Source organism: Leopardus geoffroyi, chromosome B2, assembly GCF_018350155.1.
Source record: "Leopardus geoffroyi isolate Oge1 chromosome B2, O.geoffroyi_Oge1_pat1.0, whole genome shotgun sequence".
NCBI classification, from domain to species: domain Eukaryota; kingdom Metazoa; phylum Chordata; class Mammalia; order Carnivora; family Felidae; genus Leopardus; species Leopardus geoffroyi.
In genome coordinates this window covers 94,879,896-94,900,041 of record NC_059332.1, presented here as the reverse complement: position 1 = coordinate 94,900,041, position 20,146 = coordinate 94,879,896, and the positions used below count along the sequence as shown (strand labels likewise).

Here is a 20,146-nt window from a genome sequence, read left to right as displayed (position 1 = left end):
TGAGCAAGGGAGAAAGGGATATATAGAAAATTTCTATACCACCTGCTCAATCACCTGTGTAAAACTAAAACTGCTCTAACAAAACAAAGCCTATTAATTATTAAAAGTTTTTTATTAATTTTTTTAAAGAAATAAATTTTAAAAGTCAATCAGGTTGGTTGTCAAACTGATCAATGAAAAGGTTAATGCAACATTTCATGAGAGGAACTTAGGTATAGAAGGAATACAATTGAGTCTTTGTTTAATAATCCATGTTTGATCAGAACTGTCTGCCTCGAGACCTGACAGAAGGAGCAATGGTCTCCATACAATAAGAAAGTCTACACTGATGTCAACCATGGCAGACATGGATATGAAAGATAAGGCTATGCACTTCTAAAACCAGTGACTCCCTCAGGTCTTGTTTTATTTTCACAAAACTTATTCTGTCTGAATTTTGATATCTCATCGAGGCTTTGTCCAAATAGTAAAAGCAGACTAGGATGCCCACAGAGAAATAAAGGGAGAAACAATTATGTCAATTTAAGCTGTGTTAGCCAGAGTTTTGGCAGAGGAGACAGTATACATATACATATACATATACTTACGCCTTGTGTGCTTTTCCTTCTATACTTCTGTGCAAGTTACTTCCTTGCATCATATCAGTTTTCAAATAGTGCTCAGAATCTTTCAATCTGACCTTTCTCCACAGCATGAAGACACCAGGGAGCCTAAAAGGCATTCGCCAAACCAACTTTTGTGCCTAGAATTCTTATTTTAAATTCTATAGAACTAGTATTCATATGTTAGTGATAAGAAACTTACACGCAGGGGCACCTGGGTGGCTCAGTCGGTTAAGCAGCCGACTTTGGCTGAGGTCATGATCTCACTGTTCATGAGTTCAAGCCCGGCATGGGGCTCTGTGCTGACAGCTGAGAGCCTGGACCCTGCTTCGGATTCTGTGTCTCCCTCTCTGTACCTCCCCTGCTTGTGCTATCTCTCTCAAAAATAAACATTGAAAATTTTTTAAAGAAACTTAAGTATAAAATCATGTTTTAATCCTTAGATGGGTTATAGTGAGGGTCTTAGGTTTCGTTCAGTCTCCTCTTTCTGTGGAACACATACTCAGAAAAAACAGACTCTATCAAATGCCAGCTCTCAAGTCTTATGATTTTGAATCCACCACTCTTTTCATAAAAATATACAATATTTATATGATCTAAATGCCTTACAGGCATTTTATTGTGCAAGGTAAGGAATGAGTGTGCCCTATAGCAGATGACTCCATAACCATACCTGGAGTCTGGCCTTCCCATCTGCAAAAGGCAGAACGTGGGCTCTACTATTTTAATAAATATGTTTTTAAAGTATTATAAAAGTACCATATAATAGTCATTGAGGAAAATTTAGCAGAAGGAGAAGCAGGAGGAGGAGTGGGAGGAGTTGGAAGAAGAAGAAGGAGAGAGGAAGGAAGGGAAGAAAGGAGAAAAACAATGAAAAATCACTTACAACCTCACTACTGTGAGGTAAGGAATGTAAGCATTTTAGGGTTTATCATCATGGATGCCTTGTAATATTCTACATACTCTTGTAACTTAGCCTTTTTCTATCCAACATCTTTCCATGGGAAGCAGTGTAGCTAGATATAGAAGGTGGCAGAAACTTGTAGCTATTGAACAAAAGTGTGATTGCTCTGGAACTAGTCTGCCCGGTTCATATCCTGGCTCAGCTTCTCCTTAGCTGTGTGACTCTGTGCAAACCACTCTGCCTCTCTGTTACCTCAGTTTCCCATCTATAAAATGGAGATCATAATAGCAACTATTTCTTCAGAGGGTCCATTAATGAGGATACAATGGCTTAATATACCTAAACCACTTATAACAGTGCCTGGCACAAAAGTATGCTCTTTATCAAGAGAGAATAGTAAGGTCTTTCAATAAAGAAATAGAAAGTAACTATTTTAGGCTTTGCAGAGTCATATAGTTTCTGTTGCAACTCCTTAATGCTGCCTTAGTAGCACAAAAGCAGCCATAAATGAATGAGGATGGGTGGTTTCCGATTAAACTCCACGGACACTGACTTTGAATTCCACATAATTTTCACACATCATGATATATTTTTCTTTTAATTTTGCCTCGACTGTTAAAAATGTAAAAGTCATCTTATCTCATGGGCTGTCCAAAACTGGACAGTGGGCTGGGCATTTAGACCACAGTTTGCCAACCTCTGTTCTATGTAACTAGCTGACATTATTATATTTCTAATATTTCTACAAAAAATTTTTAAGTAGTCTCCATACCCAACATGGGGCTCAAACTCATGATCTCAAGATCAAGAATTTCAGGCTCTACTGACTGAGCCAGCCAGTCACCCCTCTACAAATTATTATTATTATTATTATTATTATTATTATTATTAGGCTGCTGAGAACAAGATTGTTTGGATGTTCTATAATTTACTTAGTTCCATATGATTAGAGTTTAGGTTATTCCCAGTGTTCTTTGTTATAAGCCATCCTCCAATGCATATCCATGCAGAATCTTTGTGCACAATTATTATTGTATCTACACCTTAAAACGTATTCAGTCGTAGCTATGAAATGGCTGGCAGAGCATCTAGAAAGAAACAGACTCTGAGGAAGTAGCCTTGAAAATTAATCTTGTATAGTTATAACAAATTTCAGACCTGTTAGAGGAGCTTTATCAGTATAACGTATATTCATATAGGTAGAACTCACTGTGTACCACATACCATTCTGAGCTTTCTACATATATTAAGTCATTTAGTCCTCAAAGCCCCCGATGAGATACAGGTGCAATCATCACTGTCATCATCATCATCACCATCCCCATGGTGCAAAAAAAGGAAACTGAAGCACAGAAAAGTTAAGCAACTTTCCAAGATCACACAGCCAGCTGGTGGTAGAGGCGTTTCAAACCCCGCCTGTCCAGCACTGGGCCCCACGTTCTTGGACACTATGTTGCCCTGCCTCGTCACTGGAGAGATTTGGCAAGTGTGAACCTCCAGGTACTTACCTTATAACGTACCTGTGTTCTTTTTCATATTTAGATCATGTCTGGCACGCATGAATGGCCTCCTACTCTAATAATCGGCACAAATTCTGTCCCAACATGGGACACCTGGGGTGGAAACTGAAGGTCCACCTAACGGTCCTCTTTTGTCTTCCACCCCCTCCCCCATGCCAACTCTTCATTAATTTGCCCTGCATTTCTTACCCCAAATGGTTGTCCTCTATGAACAGTAAAGATTGATTGGAGCATACTTTCATATCTTGTTTTCCAGTTTATGGTCCCAAGTCTACCAACTTCTCTTGTCAAATTCGGGTGGAGCTCCGCTTTGAGCGGAGAGCCCTGCACCGCCATGGGAGTGCAAATTTCGGGTAAGTACCCTCTTTTCTTTGAAACCAAACGTGGCTTGTGTCAAAAGTCTCTCCCGCGTGGTCCCCGCAGCAACAAGGCTGGCTTGCTCCGGCCCGGGTCCCGGAGGGCGGTGTCCTGCGTCCATGTGAGCCAACCCGCCAGCCTCCACCGCGAGGCTCAGACGCGGAGTTGCGCGCTCTCCCGGCCCTTCCTGCCGGTGCTGAGATGCGAGCGAGTGTCCCAGAAAGGAGTTATGCGTGTGGGTCGTTCGACCTGGAGGGGAAGGAAATTCTAGTTCTCATTTTTATCCTGATTTCTCTCCCTGCTGGGATCCTACTGCTCGAGTTCACGAGTTATCCCCAAGGAGAAGAGCCACCAACGCCGCTGGTCCTAAGATGCTGACCGCCCCCCGCCCTCCTCTACAGTGATGCCCAAACAAGGACAGAATCGAGAAGTAGAGAGGAAACGGGGAAAGAAATAAGCGGGTGTTTCAAACTGAGCACGGCAGTGCAGACGCGGCGGTGGAACTGGAGCAGCCCGGCGGGGAGTCGCGCCGAGGCCCCGGGCTCCGCCCGCCGGGGGGCGCCGGGGCGGCGGGCGCGTGCGCGGTGCGGCCCCAGCCCGGGCAGCCACCGTCGCGATGCCTATTTTAGTCAAAGCCGCTGCCGGCGCGGGGACCCGGCACCGGCCAAGGAGGCTCCGGACCCGCGATCAGCCGAGGCTGTCGCCTCGGGCGCCCGTCGAGCCGCCGTGTCGCCGTCCCCCGCGCCCTGCCGCTGTCGCCCCAAACTTTGGCCAGCGCCGCCCAGGTTCGGTGCCAGGGACTAGCCAGGTAAGGAGCGGGAGGCGTAGCTGCCGCCGGCTCCCCCCGCGCGCCCGGATATTTGCAGCCTCGGGCTCCCGGGGCTAAATCGGGAAGCGAAAGTTGGATCCCTGCTCCACTGGGAGCAACTTTGTGAGCCCCCGCGGCGCTAGGGTTTTCCAGCCTGGCCGCCGGGAGCCCCGCCCTCTCCCTGGCCGGGCCCTCGTGGGGTTCCCTGGTCTCGGAAACGGCCCTTCTCCCCCGTCTGGGGTTCACGCCACAGACCCTCAGGTGCCAGCTGCTGCAACATGGGTCTGGCAGCGCCAGCGTCCCCTGGCGCACGAGCCCCTTCCGGTGCCGGTTCCCGCGCTCTGGCCCGGGCAAACCCTTGGTGAGCTGGGCATCACCGCTCCCCGCTGGACTTCCGGGGCTCCGGGCCCCTAACCCACTACGACTCGTCCTCGCCCGCTGTAGGGCCGCCGCTCTCACGCGGAGGCTGCGGGCAGCCAGGCGCACCGTGTGGCCTGCCCTGGCCGGGCGCTGGGAGTGCCAGGTGGGGCGCGGTGGTCACTGAACACCCCGCGTGGCCCCGGAGTTCGGGTCAAGGAGAAGAGTGGACACTGAGCGAGGTGAGCGGGTTCCCTGGGGAGAACCGATGGCTGGGGAACCCGTGAATCTCGCCACCCACCAGCGCCCTCGTTTCTGAGGCTTTGGGGAACGTGTTATTGGCCAGACACGTCCCAGAAACTGCTTGCCTTAACCCAAGAATATGTGCGAAAAGACCCTTGGCTGCGTAATGCCCTTTGCCATTCCGAAAATGTGCAAAGGTTCGGTTCGATTTACAGAATGGATTAAATCTGCCAGCACGACTTTTGTTCATTGCTGCTATCTTTTTCATTTTTGTAGTTTGGTGAAGGATTAATGTTAGTTTCACCATTTAGCTGTTTAATACTGCAGACACGTAGCTATTGAAAATCAATAGAACAACAGGACTTTACCAGAGCAGGTAATTAAGAGAATTAGACTCTGAAGAACTAATAGAAGAAAGAAGACTTCTCTTGACTCAGTCAAAATTTATCTGAACGTTTACCAATTTACCAGTCTAGCCTTCCTCCTTAGACTCATCGTCTGTAGAAGGCTAGTTCAGTGTTAACGACTTAAATCCATTAAAAGTGATCAAAAGAAGCTGAAACCAGTAAGGTCTAATCAATATTATTGACAACAGGTAACTGGCATTTCAAAATTGATGTAAAGATAAATGCACAAATAAATAATAAATTATATAATAAATGTATTATACAATGTTATTCTATAAGCTATAATACATACAGAAAATTTAAAAATACACATTTTAAATAAGGTGTGGAGCATCAAAATATGTTGTCGGGTGATCCCACCTTTTAAAAATTCCTGTTCTTTTTCTGATTCTTGCATCAGTGGATCATAGTTTTCCTATTATTGCTCTTGGAGCAGAAGTTGGTACTTTTATTGCCACCTGAAGAACTTTTAAAAGCCTGAAATTGAGCTAGTTGGCATTACAGGTATAATTGGGTGGATATGAGGGGGAATATGTCTTAACTAACTTATTATATAAATGTGTATTAGAGCCTCAGGCTATTAAAACTTGAAAGTGTTTCAAATCCATATAGTCCAGCCGCCTCTGTTCCCAGGAAGAGGCAGACCCAAGCAGCGGAAATGACTTTCCCCTGACTTCTGTGGCTCCCCAGGGCTTTTGGTATAGAACCTGACTCTCTTAGTCCCAGGAACACTGGACACTTTCCTGTCTTTACTTCTAAGGTTTGGGGAGACTGAAAATGATTTCTAAAAGTGTTTGTCATGTTTGTGTCCCTTCTGTATGGCTTTCAGCTCTGGCATTCTCTACAGAATCTAGGCCTTGGGTATACATAGATGAATATGACAACACCCCTGCCTCATAGAGAGCACAGCGTAGTTAGAAAAGCAAATAGGACAATGGAGGTGGAAGCCATAGAAATGTACTTATTAGGGGCGCCTGGGTGGCTTAGTTGGTTGAGCATCTGACTTTGGCTCAGGTCATGATCTCACAGTTTGTGGGTTCCAGCCCCATGTCAGGGTCTGTGCTGACAGCTCAGAGCCTGGAGCCTGCTTTGGATTCTGTGTCTCCCTCTCTCTCTGCCCCTCCCCCGCTTGTGCTCTGTCTCTCAGTCTCTCAAAAATGAAAAAACATTAAAAAAAAAAAAAAGAAATGTGGTTATTAGTTTAGGTAATGCTAATGCATAAGCAGACCTTGACACTAGCTTATGAGTGATAGAGGACCTTTAATTTCATTCTCCCTCCTGCAGAAATTATAGGATTAATTCTGATTTGGTCTTAAAAGCAAACATCATATAAATGGAATTATTCAAATAATCATGCCCCCAATAGGCTTATATTTTTGTTGATTCAAACATTTGGAAAGTAGTTGGATTTTTGTGGTTTCTTTCCTTTTTGCAGAAAGTCAACATCTAAGTCAACTATTTCTCTTATATTTTTGAACTATGTCAGAATTGTATGAAGAGATCTTTAATTGGCTTGATCATTTCATTCATAGTTTGTAATGCATGTATGTTTTTTTATCATCTTAACGAATGTAGAATTCCTTCAGATTTGTCTAGTAACATCCTTTCAGAATGCCCAACCTATACCAATTAATTATTCTACCACCTAAAACCTGTACTTTGGTATGATAAAAAAAAATGATTGGAAATGTATGGCTAATTATATGACCTTATTTTGGAAAGAAATACTTATCATTAGAATGAAAGTTAAAGATATTTTTGGTTCCCATTTGGAATTCTATTTCTTTTTAAAATATTTTTTTTAATTTTTTTTAACGTTTATTTATTTTTGAGACAGAGAGAGACAGAGCATGAACGGGGGAGGGTCAGAGAGAGGGAGACACAGAATCTGAAACAGGCTCCAGGCTCTGAGCAGTCAGCACAGAGCCCGACGCGGGGCTCGAACTCACAGACTGTGAGATCGTGACCTGAGCCGAAGTCGGCCACTCAACCGACTGAGCCACCCAGGCGCCCCTGGAATTCTATTTCTGAAACAGGATAATTAATATAATTTGTAAACCTACATGGTTTTTGTCAGGGACCGATTTGTATAACTAATAATAGATAAAGTTTTTTAAGTACCAGAGAAGGAGGACAGGTAATTTAGTCAGGAAATAGTGCCACTTTGTGTTAAGGTTTATGTAAGCATGTGTAAAATGTATACTCTTTGAAATGTATTTGCTATAGATTTTTACATTAAATAGTTGAAAGAATGTTCATTACCTCTCCTACATAGAAGTAAACCAGAAGTTTACTACTTTTTAATTTGTGATGTGCTATCAAGTAGAGTTTTTATGGGAAAGAAAGTAGAGACTTAAACTGGATGATGAAAGGAGTAAATGTTATATCTGTGTATGTATAAGTGATTAGTAATGTATTTATTATGTGCATATAGGATAATATGGAATGTATATGTGTATGATATAATGACTTAATGACAGTTAAAAATAGAGCCTCCTCAATATCCTAAGCCTTCAAATAAAAGATATGACAGTGTTAATTTTTTGGAAACTATTTAAAAAATCAGTTTTTCCATTTACTTTTTCTGTGTTCAGAATCAGTGTCATAGTGAGAATGTGATAGAAAACTTTGTAATTGCTATGGTTTATGAATATTGGTGATCACCTTTTAGACAAATTAATTCCTCATTCCTCTCTCCCCACCATGTATGTCTATATACAGATATACATATCAGTGAATAGTTGTGCACTCTGCTAAATATTTTATATATTTCATTTCATCTTAGTAGAAAGTTAAATGAGTATTATTATCATCGTTTAACAGATAAAGAAATGGATACAGTTAGTGTGTGACTGGTGGGGTTCAAACCTGGCTTCAATTCATAAGTACCAAAGAAGTCTATTTACAATATTTAGTTCACAGAAATAATTTTGATATAATACCTATAGGGGTAGTAAGATACAGCTGCCATTTTTATGATTGTCCTTTTGTTTCTTTGTTTTCACAGAGTTTTCAAGATGAATTATACCGAGTCAAGCCCATTGACAGAATCAACTGCAATAGGTTTTACACCTGAGTTAGAAAGTGTCATACCCGTGCCTTCCAATGAGACCATATGTGAAAACTGGAGAGAGATACATCATCTAGTTTTTCATGTAGCAAATATTTTTTTCACAATTGGGCTGGTTATTCCAACTAGTCTTCATCTTCATATGATACTTCTTAGGGGGATGTTAACTATAGGTAAGATACCTGACTGAGATGTATTTAAGTTCTCTATAACTGGCATCAGATGGGCTCAGTGTTGGGGACTTCAGACTGTTCCTTGTCAGGTCTGTAGCATACCAGAAATATAAATCTTTGTCAGCAAATAAGCAGTACGTGTATCAGGTAACTTGCAAGGTAGGCCTTTACATGCCATATCTTTCCATATTTATTTTATATAAGACCATGTATGTTTTCTATGTTGTTAGATTTTCCAGGTATCAAAAAACCCATTTGTATATAGAAGTGTGGACTTTGGAACAGACTGTGTAATTCAAATCCTGATTCCACCACTTGCTAATTGTGTAACTAGGGCAGGTGTTTAAACCTTTCTACTCCTCAGTTTCCCATGTGCCAAATAAGGGTAAAAATAATACTACCCCCTAGAGTTGTTGGAAGAATTAAACGAGTGTGTGTGTGTGTTTGTGTGTGTGTGTGTAAGAGTGTGTGTGTGTGTGTGTGTGTGTGTGTGTGCGATATTTGACTTATAACAGGCCTGGGACATAGTAAGTACTATCCAGTCATAAGCACTATTATTTGGATAGGCTTTTACTTATTACCTGTAATGCAACACTGGAAACAAAAGCAGTTTCCTAGACACAATAGTTCAAATAAAACTTTTGAGGGAGCTCCAATAATCCTGGTGAAGTAGGTTAAACAGATTCACATCAAAATACCAGAACAATTGAATTTATTATTTTAGGCAGTGATTTTTGACAAATTACTCTCTATGTGATTATTTCCTTGATGATTCTTTTATTCAGATGCATTTTTGAGCACCTGTAATGTGTCAGGTAAAGACTGAAGAAGGCAGTGTCCATTTTTGAAAAAAGATACTTTTGTGGGGCGGGAGACACAGATGGACAGTCACGTGTGAGGTGTTGGAGGCTGTGATGCACATGTGCACCCAGTGCCAGGGAGAAACGGAGAGGGTGACAGCTTCAGCAGGAAGGTGGACCAAGGTCACGCTGTGGAGATGACATTGGAGCTGGCTTTTGGAAGATGAACAGGATTTCTCTGAGTGTGAGTGTGTGTGGTATCCAGGAAAAGGCACAGAAGAGAGGGAAGTTCATCATATCTAGGGGGAGTGGAGAGTAGCTCATTATGCCTGAAATACGTGAAAAATTACAAGGAATGGTCAAAGTAAAGCCTAGAAGCAAGAGACAGGCTTCCAGTTATGGAATGGATAAGTTATGGGAATAAAAGGCACAGCATAGGGAATATAATCAGTGATACTGTAATAATGCTGTGTGGCAACAGATGGCAGCTACACTTATGGTGAGCACAGCATAACATATATAGGTGTAAACATGTTGAACCACTGTGTTATACGCCTGAAACTAATGTAACATTATGTGTCAGCTACACTCAAAATAGGTAGATGATAGACAGATAGATAGATAGATAGATAGATAGATAAAATAACAGGCTGGAAGGGAAGCCAGAAGGTGGCCTGTGGGCTTCTGTGGCTGTAACCTCTGAGCAAAGCAGGGATTGCAGCAGGCATTGCAGAGTGTTGAATGAAAAACAAAACCAAACCACACCCTGCAAAAAAGGCAAAAGCTAATTATAAATTTTAAGACACAGTTCTAGAGGTGGGACGGGCCAAGGAGATCATCTAGTTCGACACTTAATAAACAAAGAGACCTGGAGAAGTTAACTGACTCATCCAAAATTAAGATGGAGAGAACGTGGCTAACCCAGGACTGTAATTCAGATCCTCATGTTCCCAGTCAGCTGAAGCATTATGCTTCCCTGTCTTCTTTAAGTAATAGTATTTTAAAATTCAACAACATTTGCTATGAAATATTTTTTAAAGAACTTATGAAGTTTTATATTTTGGCCTATTCAGGTGTCCCAAATCATTATGATGAAATAAAAATTGCAAATGATCAACTTTTTAATGCGGGTGTTTAGCTTTTATGTGCGTATATGTTGTTGATATATTTGTACCATATTGATCGTTTTATTTCAAATTATATATTGACTCTCCCACCATCCATCGATCAAAAGAAAATGGGTATTTTTCCTAAATTAAGGGAATTGATAAGAAAAAGCAAGATTTCCACAGGTGAATGGAAAATCATCAAGTGAAAATTTACATGGTTAAATATTTGGTAAAATATTCAGGCTCACCAATAATCACGGAAATGCAAAATCAAATAAAATATGTAATTCCTCACTATCAAATGAAGAGACTTCAAATTTTGTAATATTGTCAACTTAATAGTAGCATTCCTAACGAGTAGGATTGCAAATGTCTATATACCTTTGAGAAGCAATTCTTTAGTCTCATCAAAAGCTGTGAAGTTCATTTCCTTGACTTACTGTTAGGTAATCCACCCTAAGAAAATAGTAAACAAAACAAAACAAAAAAACACATTAATTTTTAATGTATAAAATTGTTTTGTTAATGTATAAAATTATATTTTATGTATAAAATGTATAAAAATGTATAAAATGTATAAAATTATAAAATTATAATTATAGTTATAATTTGGCGATGTATCAAAAATTACACCCCCAAAATCTCATCTATTTACCAGCTGGAAAATGTTTAGATAAATTAGGATTTAGTCAGTTACAGTCGTTGAAAACTATATGTATATGAAGAGTTTTAACAAAATAGGAAAATTACCACAGTAAGCAAAATAAGTTAAAGAGTGGGTTTTAAAATTTTATGGACGGTAGGTTTGCCATCAGGTAAAAATGTATCAACACTGTAAAGAAGTATAAAATATCGACAGTGGTTTTTTTTAAGTAGTAGAATTATGGGGGTTTTCCCCTTTAAAAAATATTTGCTGTATAAATTTTCCACAATAGAGCACATTTTCCTTTTGTGGTAACAAGACAAAAAACAAAATGGAAGTTAATGTGATGTTTGGCTTAGGTAGTTCTAAAATGTGCTTGATTATTTTTGTATACAGAGGATAAAAAATTTATTAAGCTACATACTGATGCTATGCCAATCATCTAACGTGTTAATTTTGTTATTCAACAGGATGTACCCTTTATATTGTCTGGGCCACTCTCTACCGATGTGCCTTGGATATCATGATCTGGAACTCTGTGTTCCTGGGTGTCAACATTTTGCATCTGTCATATCTTTTGTACAAGAAAAGACCGGTAATGACTAAAATTAATTAATTAGGAAGATATTTTATTTTATTTTATTTTTAAAATTGATTTAGTTACTTTGAGAGAGAGAGAAAATGACTACACATGTGATGGAGGGGGGCAGAGAGAGAGAGAGGGAGAGAGAGAATCCCAAGCAGGCTCTACACTGACAGCTGGGCTCAGTCTCTCAAACTTTGGTCTCATAAACTATCAGATCATGACCTGAGCTGAAACCAAAGGCCAGACGCTTAACCAATTGAGCCACCCAGGCACCTCTTAAGGAAGGGATTTTAAAGCCAAAAAGCTTTTAAAATGCTTTGTTCAGACTTAAGAATGTACATCTAACATCTTTGGTCCCTTTAATATCATTTCTCTGATTTTGTTTATATATAAAGTGAAATATTTGAATACCATGAAATTTGTTTTACATAGGAGTTTTTTAAATTCTTTAAATCATTAAGGCAGTTTAGACATCAGAGAACATGTCCATATTCTCCGTCATTTTAGTCCTATAACTTCATTATTTCTTTTGTCTATTGACACTCAAATGTCACCTGGAAATACCTTTGCCTAGTTGTAAAATCAATTATAGGCAACTGCCTTGAAAATACTAATGATTTACAAATAGTTCGTGCTATTTTTTATTTATTTTTTTTTTTAAGTGTATTTATTTATTTTGAGACAGAGGGAGAGTAAGAGAATTCCAGGCAGGCTCCACACTGTCAGCACAGAGCCCAATGTGGGGCTTGACCTCACGGAACTGTGAGATCATGACCTGAGCTGAGATCAGGAGTCAGATGCTTAACTGACTGAGCCACCTAGGCACCCCTCATGCTATTTTTTTTTTTAAATATGGTGACTTTATTTTTTTTCGTTACCCCAAAATACTCATTTAAGGAAATTGCCATTTGGGGAGGGTGATGCCAAAACACTATATTTAGCTTTAGTATTTAACTTTTTTTTCCCCAATTCTGATTTATCTTGTGTTTCCTTGGTCATTCTAAGACAAAGAGATGTAAATAGAATTAAGAAAACATCATGGCTCCTAGAAATCACTCCATACGTGTTTACTAAGTATTCAAATTACACATAATTATCCAGTAAGGTAAAAGATGCAGCACTTGTACATGTTCGAAGCCAGACATGTACACAGAAAACTATTCCAAAACAAGACATTTCACAGGAAATTATAATTTGAATGATACAGATGCTGTATGTAATAGGCATTCTACTAGACTGTAACCTCATCGTCATTGTGACCCAGTCTGTTTTGCTTACCATATTAGGTTTCTCTAAGTTATCCTGTGTAATACACAATCTGAAAATCTCAGTGACAAGTCACAGTGACAGGTGTTTTGTTTTGTTTTGTTTTTTCCTCACGCACCTTATACGTGGACTCTGGCAGTTGTGTATCAGTTGTGATTCTGCTCTGTGGCTTCATCTCAGAGTCTCTGCTGAAGCACCAGATTCCGTTTAGATATACATTCTCATAGCAGAGAGAAAAGTATGAGAGAACAAAAGAGAAACACCCGGTGTCTCTTAAAACCTCTGCTCAGAAGGAGCATATGTCACCTTTGCTCACATTTCATTGGCTAAAGCAAATGACGTGGCCAAGCGTGATAATGTGGGAATAGGTTGGGGTAAGGGGATGGATAATCCTTTTACAGGGGATGGGAGCAGCACATAGTTGGGAACAATAACATCATCTGCCACCTTACTGTTGTATTCCATGTGTCTGTCAACCATGATTGTCGCATAACAAGTGCTCAAAAAAATATTTGATGAGTGAGTGCTTTCACAAGAATTAAGAAGGCTTCATGCAGGAATTGGGACTTGAGCTAACACTTGCAGAATGACCAGATGCTGAATATGAGTCAATAGATTTGTTTCGTTCATATGTTCATTGCTATACCACGTTGGCTACCATGTATCCTGAAAGTGGGACGTATTTGTGACTAAGTTATCTTAAACACTCGTTACTAGATCTCTGAAGTGGAGGAGGTAGATGGTAGTAATAATGAAGGTTGTAATTTCTGAATATCAGAACTTGTTGGAATCCCAAGTTCTGAACATGAGGTAGTAGCATCAAGTAACACATTCACACAGTATCTGTGCTTTTGTGTCTTCTCAGATTATAAACTTATTTTTTTTTAAATGTAAATGCTGTTTCTTTGTTGAAATGGAACACGACAAGAGCATCGCAAAGACTATAGTGACATCTGAGTGGCTCTCATCAGCCAGGTCTATAAGCCCCGTGTTGTGTCTGCCGTAGATTTCTTGGGGATGGATGATCATTTGAACCCCAAAGTTCATTCACATGCTTTACAGTTTTCCCAGACTAATGCTGGGCCCAAATATGGGGTGTGATCTGGGTCTTGACTGACAGCAAGGTGACTGAGCCGTTTTGCTCTTCCCTTTTTTTCTCTAGTAGTCGGAGTTAATTGGCGGGTTCTCCATTCTACAAAGTATTTTAGCTTAGGATGAAATTGCTACACTGAAACCCTTTTACTGTCTTCACTTTGCTTCAGAATAAATAAATCAGAAGCAATGATTGCAGCTGTGAATATTTGTTCTCCTATGCTGATGCATTAAATAATACATATAGATAAAATGCTTACTGTATGTATTTTCATAAATTTTTTTTCTGTGTTGGTTCCTATTTAGTGTGTTTCTCTTTTTTTGCTATAATATTTAAAAGTTCATGTAATTTCTTTCTGTGAAACAGCTGTTATAAAGACAAAAAGGTTTTGTGTTATTTACAGGAAGTGCTAAGATTGGGAAGGTACATGTTGTGATAACATGCAAAACATCCCCAGCCGCTTTCCAGCGCCTAGGAGGAGATGTGATCAATAGTGCAAATCTTTTCCATATGCTCTTGGAGTTGTTTAACTGCAAAAGTGCCCTTTTAGCATCTAAACTTATGTCACCACTTAGTCTCTGTATAAGATTCCATGTGCTGAAATACAGGGCCCTGGTGTTTGTTGAAGACGTGTTTACTCTCAAAACCGTACTGAGACTGCAGAAGCCAATGTTTCAGTGTTGCTGCGTTACTACAGCATGTGGTCATTGCTGCGTTTCAGGTAAAGATTGAAAAGGAACTCAGTGGCATCTACCGCCGATTGTTCGAACCACTCCGTGTGCCTCCAGATTTGTTCAGAAGGTTAACTGGCCAGTTTTGTATGATCCAAACCTTAAAAAAGGGCCAGGCTTATGCTGCAGAGGATAAAACCTCCGTTGATGACCGTCTGAGTATTCTTCTGAAGGGGAAGTAAGTGCTCTATGGAAATTGAAATGTCCAGTTTGCCCTAAGTCTTCTCATGTCCCCTGGGAAGGGAATGACTAGAGAGGAATGATACCAGCTAATGGAGGAAACGGTCACAGAGTTTGTTGGTGCTGAAATTCCATTTTACAACTGCGTTTTAGAATACTACAGAGCAACGTGTTAGAGTTACATAGAATTGACTACTCCAGTTCTTGTTGATGTTAAGATTTTCAGTTGTGAATATTCTGAACCCCGACTGACCCTTTTTTAAAGTTAACGAATCAAAATTGACGTAGGCTTAAGTTGGGCATTAAACTTCCAAAAGCTTGTGCATGTTTCAGAGGTGATTTGATAATTTTTTGAATATCACAAAAATATAACTTCTAGAAATATCAGTCTTCTGGGGAGAGAGCCAGTGTGTATTTTTCTGGCATAATTATTAATACCAATCCTTTCCTTCTCAAAAGTATCTGAGTGTGAGTGATAAATTTATGGCCACTCCAGCTAAACAAGCAGTAGTAACCATTGGAAGGCATGTGTGTGTTCAGTACTGGAACCTGTCCTTTTTTTTTTTTTTTTTTTCTTGTTGATGAAATTTATTTTGAAGTAAATATTTATGCTTTTCAGAAAGTGCTTTTAATTGTGTCTGTCATCTTTGGAGTCTTTAAAACTTTAGTACAAAATACTATAAGATTAAGGATCATTATGTTATTTATGAAATATTATGCATTTATTAACATGAATTTCTGTTATCAGAATGAAGGTTTCCTATCGAGGACATTTTCTGCATAACATTTACCCCTGTGCCTTTATAGATTCACCAGAATTTAGATCAACTCAGATGCACAAAGGCGAAAAATTCCAGGTATGTGTTGGCATGATTTTTAAGAAGATTGGAGCTAGTTCATGTCTCATTCAAAATCCGAAGGATATGAATAGAAAAGTGATTAATTGAAAATAAGAGATTATCATATGGTATATATAGCATGATCCCATTTTTGTAGAACTTAAACAAAATAGTGCCTATACATGCATTAAGAGCTCTAGAAAGATATATCTTACTTTGGGCATAGTGTTAACACTGTTATTTCTGGGTTGTGAGTTTGACTACTTTTTTATTTTCTTCCTTTTTGTTTCTTTGAATTTTTATAACTTTTCATAGAAAACATCGAGTGCTTTGATTATGAGAAAAAAGGAAAATATCAGTTGTGGATAATCAGTGTTTCCAAAACATGTAATTGGTTAAAATTTTATTGGGAAAAAAGAGAAACTGGCTTTGCCCTAGAGATATCCTGTTAATCCTTATGAAATAACCTAGTCGCTTTACAATTTCATATTTAATGAATATTTTAGGGACAAAGGATGAAGTTCTTCATAGTTAAAAATTGTTCCATTATGTGGCAGTTTGTTTTCATCCTTTCTGTAAGCGTCCAGCCCTCCTATTTTATTCCCCTCTTGATTGATAGGAAAGTAACCAGGAAAATGAGTGAGAGTATCCTTTGATCTTAGCCTCTAGATAAATTGCGGAATAGGGATGCTTATGAGCAAGAGGGTGAATCTATATAGGTAGGAAATGGAATAGAAGGGATGTTATCACCTGAGGGAGGAAATGTCAGTGTTTCTTGATGACCAGTATTATTTTTGAGTTTCATTTTGAGACTCCATACAATTTGGGAGGACACATGGAGATAAAAGGGAAAATTTACAGACATACAGTTTACTTTAGTTTATATACAATTGTCTCAGCCCTGCCCCGCTCTCATTCTGCCTGAGTAACAGGTCTGCATAACCACACAACTTGGTACGGTTATGTGTATTTACTGCAAGGTCTCATATAAGTTCATTAAGTGGGTGTAGTACTGTTCCCAAACTAACTGAGCTTAAGATACAGAAGTAGAAAGCTAATGCTATATCGTGGCTTCCCGAATTTACACTCTCACCTTGTGTTTGTGAGGGTCAGCTGTGCACTGAGACTTAAATGTTCTTACTGTATCTTTAATCACCACCATCTACAAATGAATGCAGGGCCACTTATTTCTTCTCTCCTTCTTTCCTCTGCCCTTATTACATTTCTTCTTCCAAAGCCCACTTATCTGTGTATTTATCTGTTTCATCCATTTCTCTGTGTATAGTAGCAAGTGGTATTACACAGTGACTCAGTCTCATTATACCCTGAAGAGACTGGGATTTGGTGAGGGGGTGGAAACTGAAACCCATTTGTTTCTAGAAGCAAATGCTCCCTGAGAATCCAGGGATATGAACGTGTACTATCTTTTCCACTGGACTTCAAGTTATATTTTAATTAAGTTAACAAAAAAAGGAATTCTAATCCCTAGCTACAGTTTCTTCTTGGGGACCAGGGACTAGGATTTGCTAGCTGAGAAATGTTCCTGATAATTGCTGTGAAGGTTCCAAAATATGACCAAAACCGAGGTACTGTAGCTGGTAAAGGATGTTATTCAGCCTCTCCAACACCAGTCATCTCTTGTCTGCATGGAATGTGGTGTGGCATTTTCTGATTGGTCAGTGGAAAGAAATTACTGTAGCATCATGGAAACTGTGCCCTGTACAATTGGAGCAGACTCCATCATAAGAAGCCCTCGGGAGAGATTGTGTTTTGATTGTTTACGAAATGTTCCCTTTGGCAGATACTCAAGAGTAAATATAGCTGCTGCACGTCTGTGTAGGAGTATATAGTGCTTCTTTGTGAAGCAAGTTCCCAGAGGAACTTTGCTGCAACCTCTCACTACCTGTGCCCATAGCAGAGGACATTTGAGAGTGTCAGTGGTCAGCTTCTCCATCTACGTGGTTTTTTTCTGCTAATCTCATTTTTCTTTAAATCTGAACCATTAAAAGTATCCTGACAAAGGTGCTACTTCCCTCAAATTTGTATTTCTTAAAATGCATCGTTGGTAGGGGTACTACCAAAGTACCTTTCACTAAGGTGAAAGGGGAAAAGAAAGGCAAGTGGACCCAATGTCTGTCTCTTGAGATTGCACAGAAAAATGTTATTTGGGTACACGTGTGACTCTTGTGACAGACACAGTGACAGGGATGAGAAACAGGTTCTGAACTCACAGGTACTCAACAGATGCTTACAGCCATTATGTACTTACACACCAAAGTTGCTGCTTAGAACTATTGATATAATCTTGGGTATCTTTCTTGTAAGAGGTAGAGGTCGTCTTTGGTGTTTGGTTTCTTTCTCTTTGTGCAGTTGCTTTATATCAAGTGAGCTTTACCATTTTTACATTTATCTTTTGTGTTCTGTGTCCCACTATTGCTTTGCTGTAGTCGGTTGCACGTCCTGTGCTGGGAAGCCTGAAAATCAAAGCTTTATTGACTTGAAGGGAAGGAGGATGTCTTGGAGATCCAAGCCTTTGTGAAATAAAGGAACACTAAATTTTTACCTGTATTTAAATCAAATCTTACCTTATTGTATTAAGTAAATCTTTTGGTTAAGCTGTGAAGCAATTTGCTCTACGAGCTTTGACTCTACTGTATTTTGGTGCTCATGAGAACTCTGAGCATTGGCTGAACAGACCAGTCCTAGGACATTTTCATGTTCCTGATGTGTGAAATGTGATACAATACATGAAGAATATAACACATTCTCCCCTGAGAATATTCATCCATCATATTGTCTGACTGCGGTTTCCAATTGTGGCACATTCGGCAATTCCCTCAGACACCCCTGTTCTTGTGTAATGTGAGGGTGTACAGTCTAAAGTGAGGGACAGGCCTAGTGCCTTGAAATAATCAGGGCAAACCCAACTGAAAACACTTAGTCCAATTCTCTCCCTGAAAGCAATCCCTTTGTATCTTCCATTGCCCTGTTTGCTTTTATTTCTTCACAAGAACTGAAGCATGGCACTGCTGAGGTGCCCTAATGACTTAAGAAGCAAATTTATTTTACGGAAGCTTTAAAAAATCTTATATTGCTTTATAGAATTCCTCATTAAAATATGTTTTACTTGGCTCTTGTGACAGGAAATCATTAAACACAAATGTCTATTTGGCAGAAATGAAGCATCAGCCATCATGTAAAATGACCTCAGTCAATGTACTAACTACCCACATCCAATTAAATGCCTTTGCTTACAGATCTGTAAGTCACTCATACATTCTCTAGGTATAGTTTATTATTTGAATAGTGTTATTAAGTCTAAATTTAATAACAATGTAAACAGGTTCACAGTATTTTTCAACCATCAGTAAGAAATGTATTTGCTAAGCAAATGATAGTATCAGACGTGTCATTGCCTCAGTGGGAACTTGAGGTTATCGGAATGGTTGAGAAGAAGTTAAATGTATTAAACATCACCTAGGTACAATTCCTTTGTCTTCTCTTGGATGACTTCCAACTCCTCTTTTAACTTCTACCCCCACTGCACATGAATTATGTTTTCCAAAGTCCGGATGACCTCTTTGCCAAACGAAGGCACCTCCAACTCCTAACCCTTTCTCCAGTGCTCAGTTGCAGGGCTGTGCTACAGTGAGTACCATTGTCCACCCTTCTCTAATTACTCCTGTGGAATATTATTTAGTTGCCCTCCATTTATTTACCCATCTCTTAGAGTTTCTGGGAACTCCTCAGTACTGGCTTGACCTTATACTTCTCTTATAACTCTTTTTTTTTTTTTGTCACATATCTTTACATATCATTAGCTTCCTCCACTACAGTGTAGGCTTCATGACATTGTGTTCAACTGTTGTTTGTATGAGGAACTCTTGATGGGCTCTGAGCCGACCCTGTGGCCACTTAACAAAATTACTTTCAATGTGATTGTGTTCATAAATATTGGACACATTGGATAGGGTGTAGTCTGGTGGGAAAATCACGTCAGGTCTGGAAGTCAGAAGTACTCACTTCATCACTAGGTAACGTGCTCGTGAATAAGTTTTTTGGGTCTTCTCATCTGGCATCTGAAAAATGAAGAAGAATGTTACTTGCTTATCCGAAAGACAATTTTGAGGATCCACTTATAGATGTAAAAGCACCTAAATGTTTAAAAGTACAATGCACGTATAAAGTGAGTGGTATTATGTGTGACTGTCATTCCCTGGAGATTCTCTACCACTTTCCCCAGTTGTGTGTTTGTCAAAACACTTAGTGTCACCTGAGGGTATCATATTTCTTTATTTATTTCCCAGGGCAAAGATCTTGTCTTTCTTGTTCACATTGTAATGTCAGTGCCTTTAACAGTGTCTAGCATAAAGTAAGTACGTAATGCACATTGAAAGAAAGTAGAATTTAGTGTCTCACAGAGTCATAGAGTTGGTAATGCATTTCTTCAATCCAAAT

General features: G+C 39.5%; 1 protein-coding gene and 1 long non-coding RNA gene across 7 annotated transcripts in view; one reads left to right on the top strand and one right to left on the bottom strand.

Moving 5' to 3' along the window:
- The window catches only part of LOC123608786, a 31,000-nt gene extending 27,676 nt beyond the window's left edge, over positions 1-3,324 (bottom strand). For all 3 annotated transcript variants that reach the window (XR_006717438.1, XR_006717437.1, XR_006717439.1), the window contains exon 1: positions 3,216-3,324. This is a non-coding gene — a long non-coding RNA (uncharacterized LOC123608786). The remainder of the gene's footprint in view (positions 1-3,215) is intronic.
- Positions 3,272-20,146, top strand: part of BVES (blood vessel epicardial substance) — a 38,272-nt gene continuing 21,397 nt past the window's right edge. For 2 of the 4 annotated variants that reach the window (XM_045499165.1, XM_045499168.1), the window contains exons 1-5: positions 3,970-4,191; positions 8,206-8,441; positions 11,464-11,588; positions 14,660-14,847; positions 15,598-15,706. In XM_045499165.1, the coding sequence (XP_045355121.1) occupies positions 8,216-8,441; positions 11,464-11,588; positions 14,660-14,847; positions 15,598-15,706 (648 nt within the window). In that variant the 5' untranslated portion in view covers positions 3,970-4,191; positions 8,206-8,215. Of the gene's footprint in view, positions 3,380-3,969; positions 4,192-4,263; positions 4,791-8,205; positions 8,442-11,463; positions 11,589-14,659; positions 14,848-15,597; positions 15,707-20,146 lie in introns of those variants that run through there. The other 2 variants (XM_045499167.1, XM_045499166.1) reach the window with 2 other exon arrangements.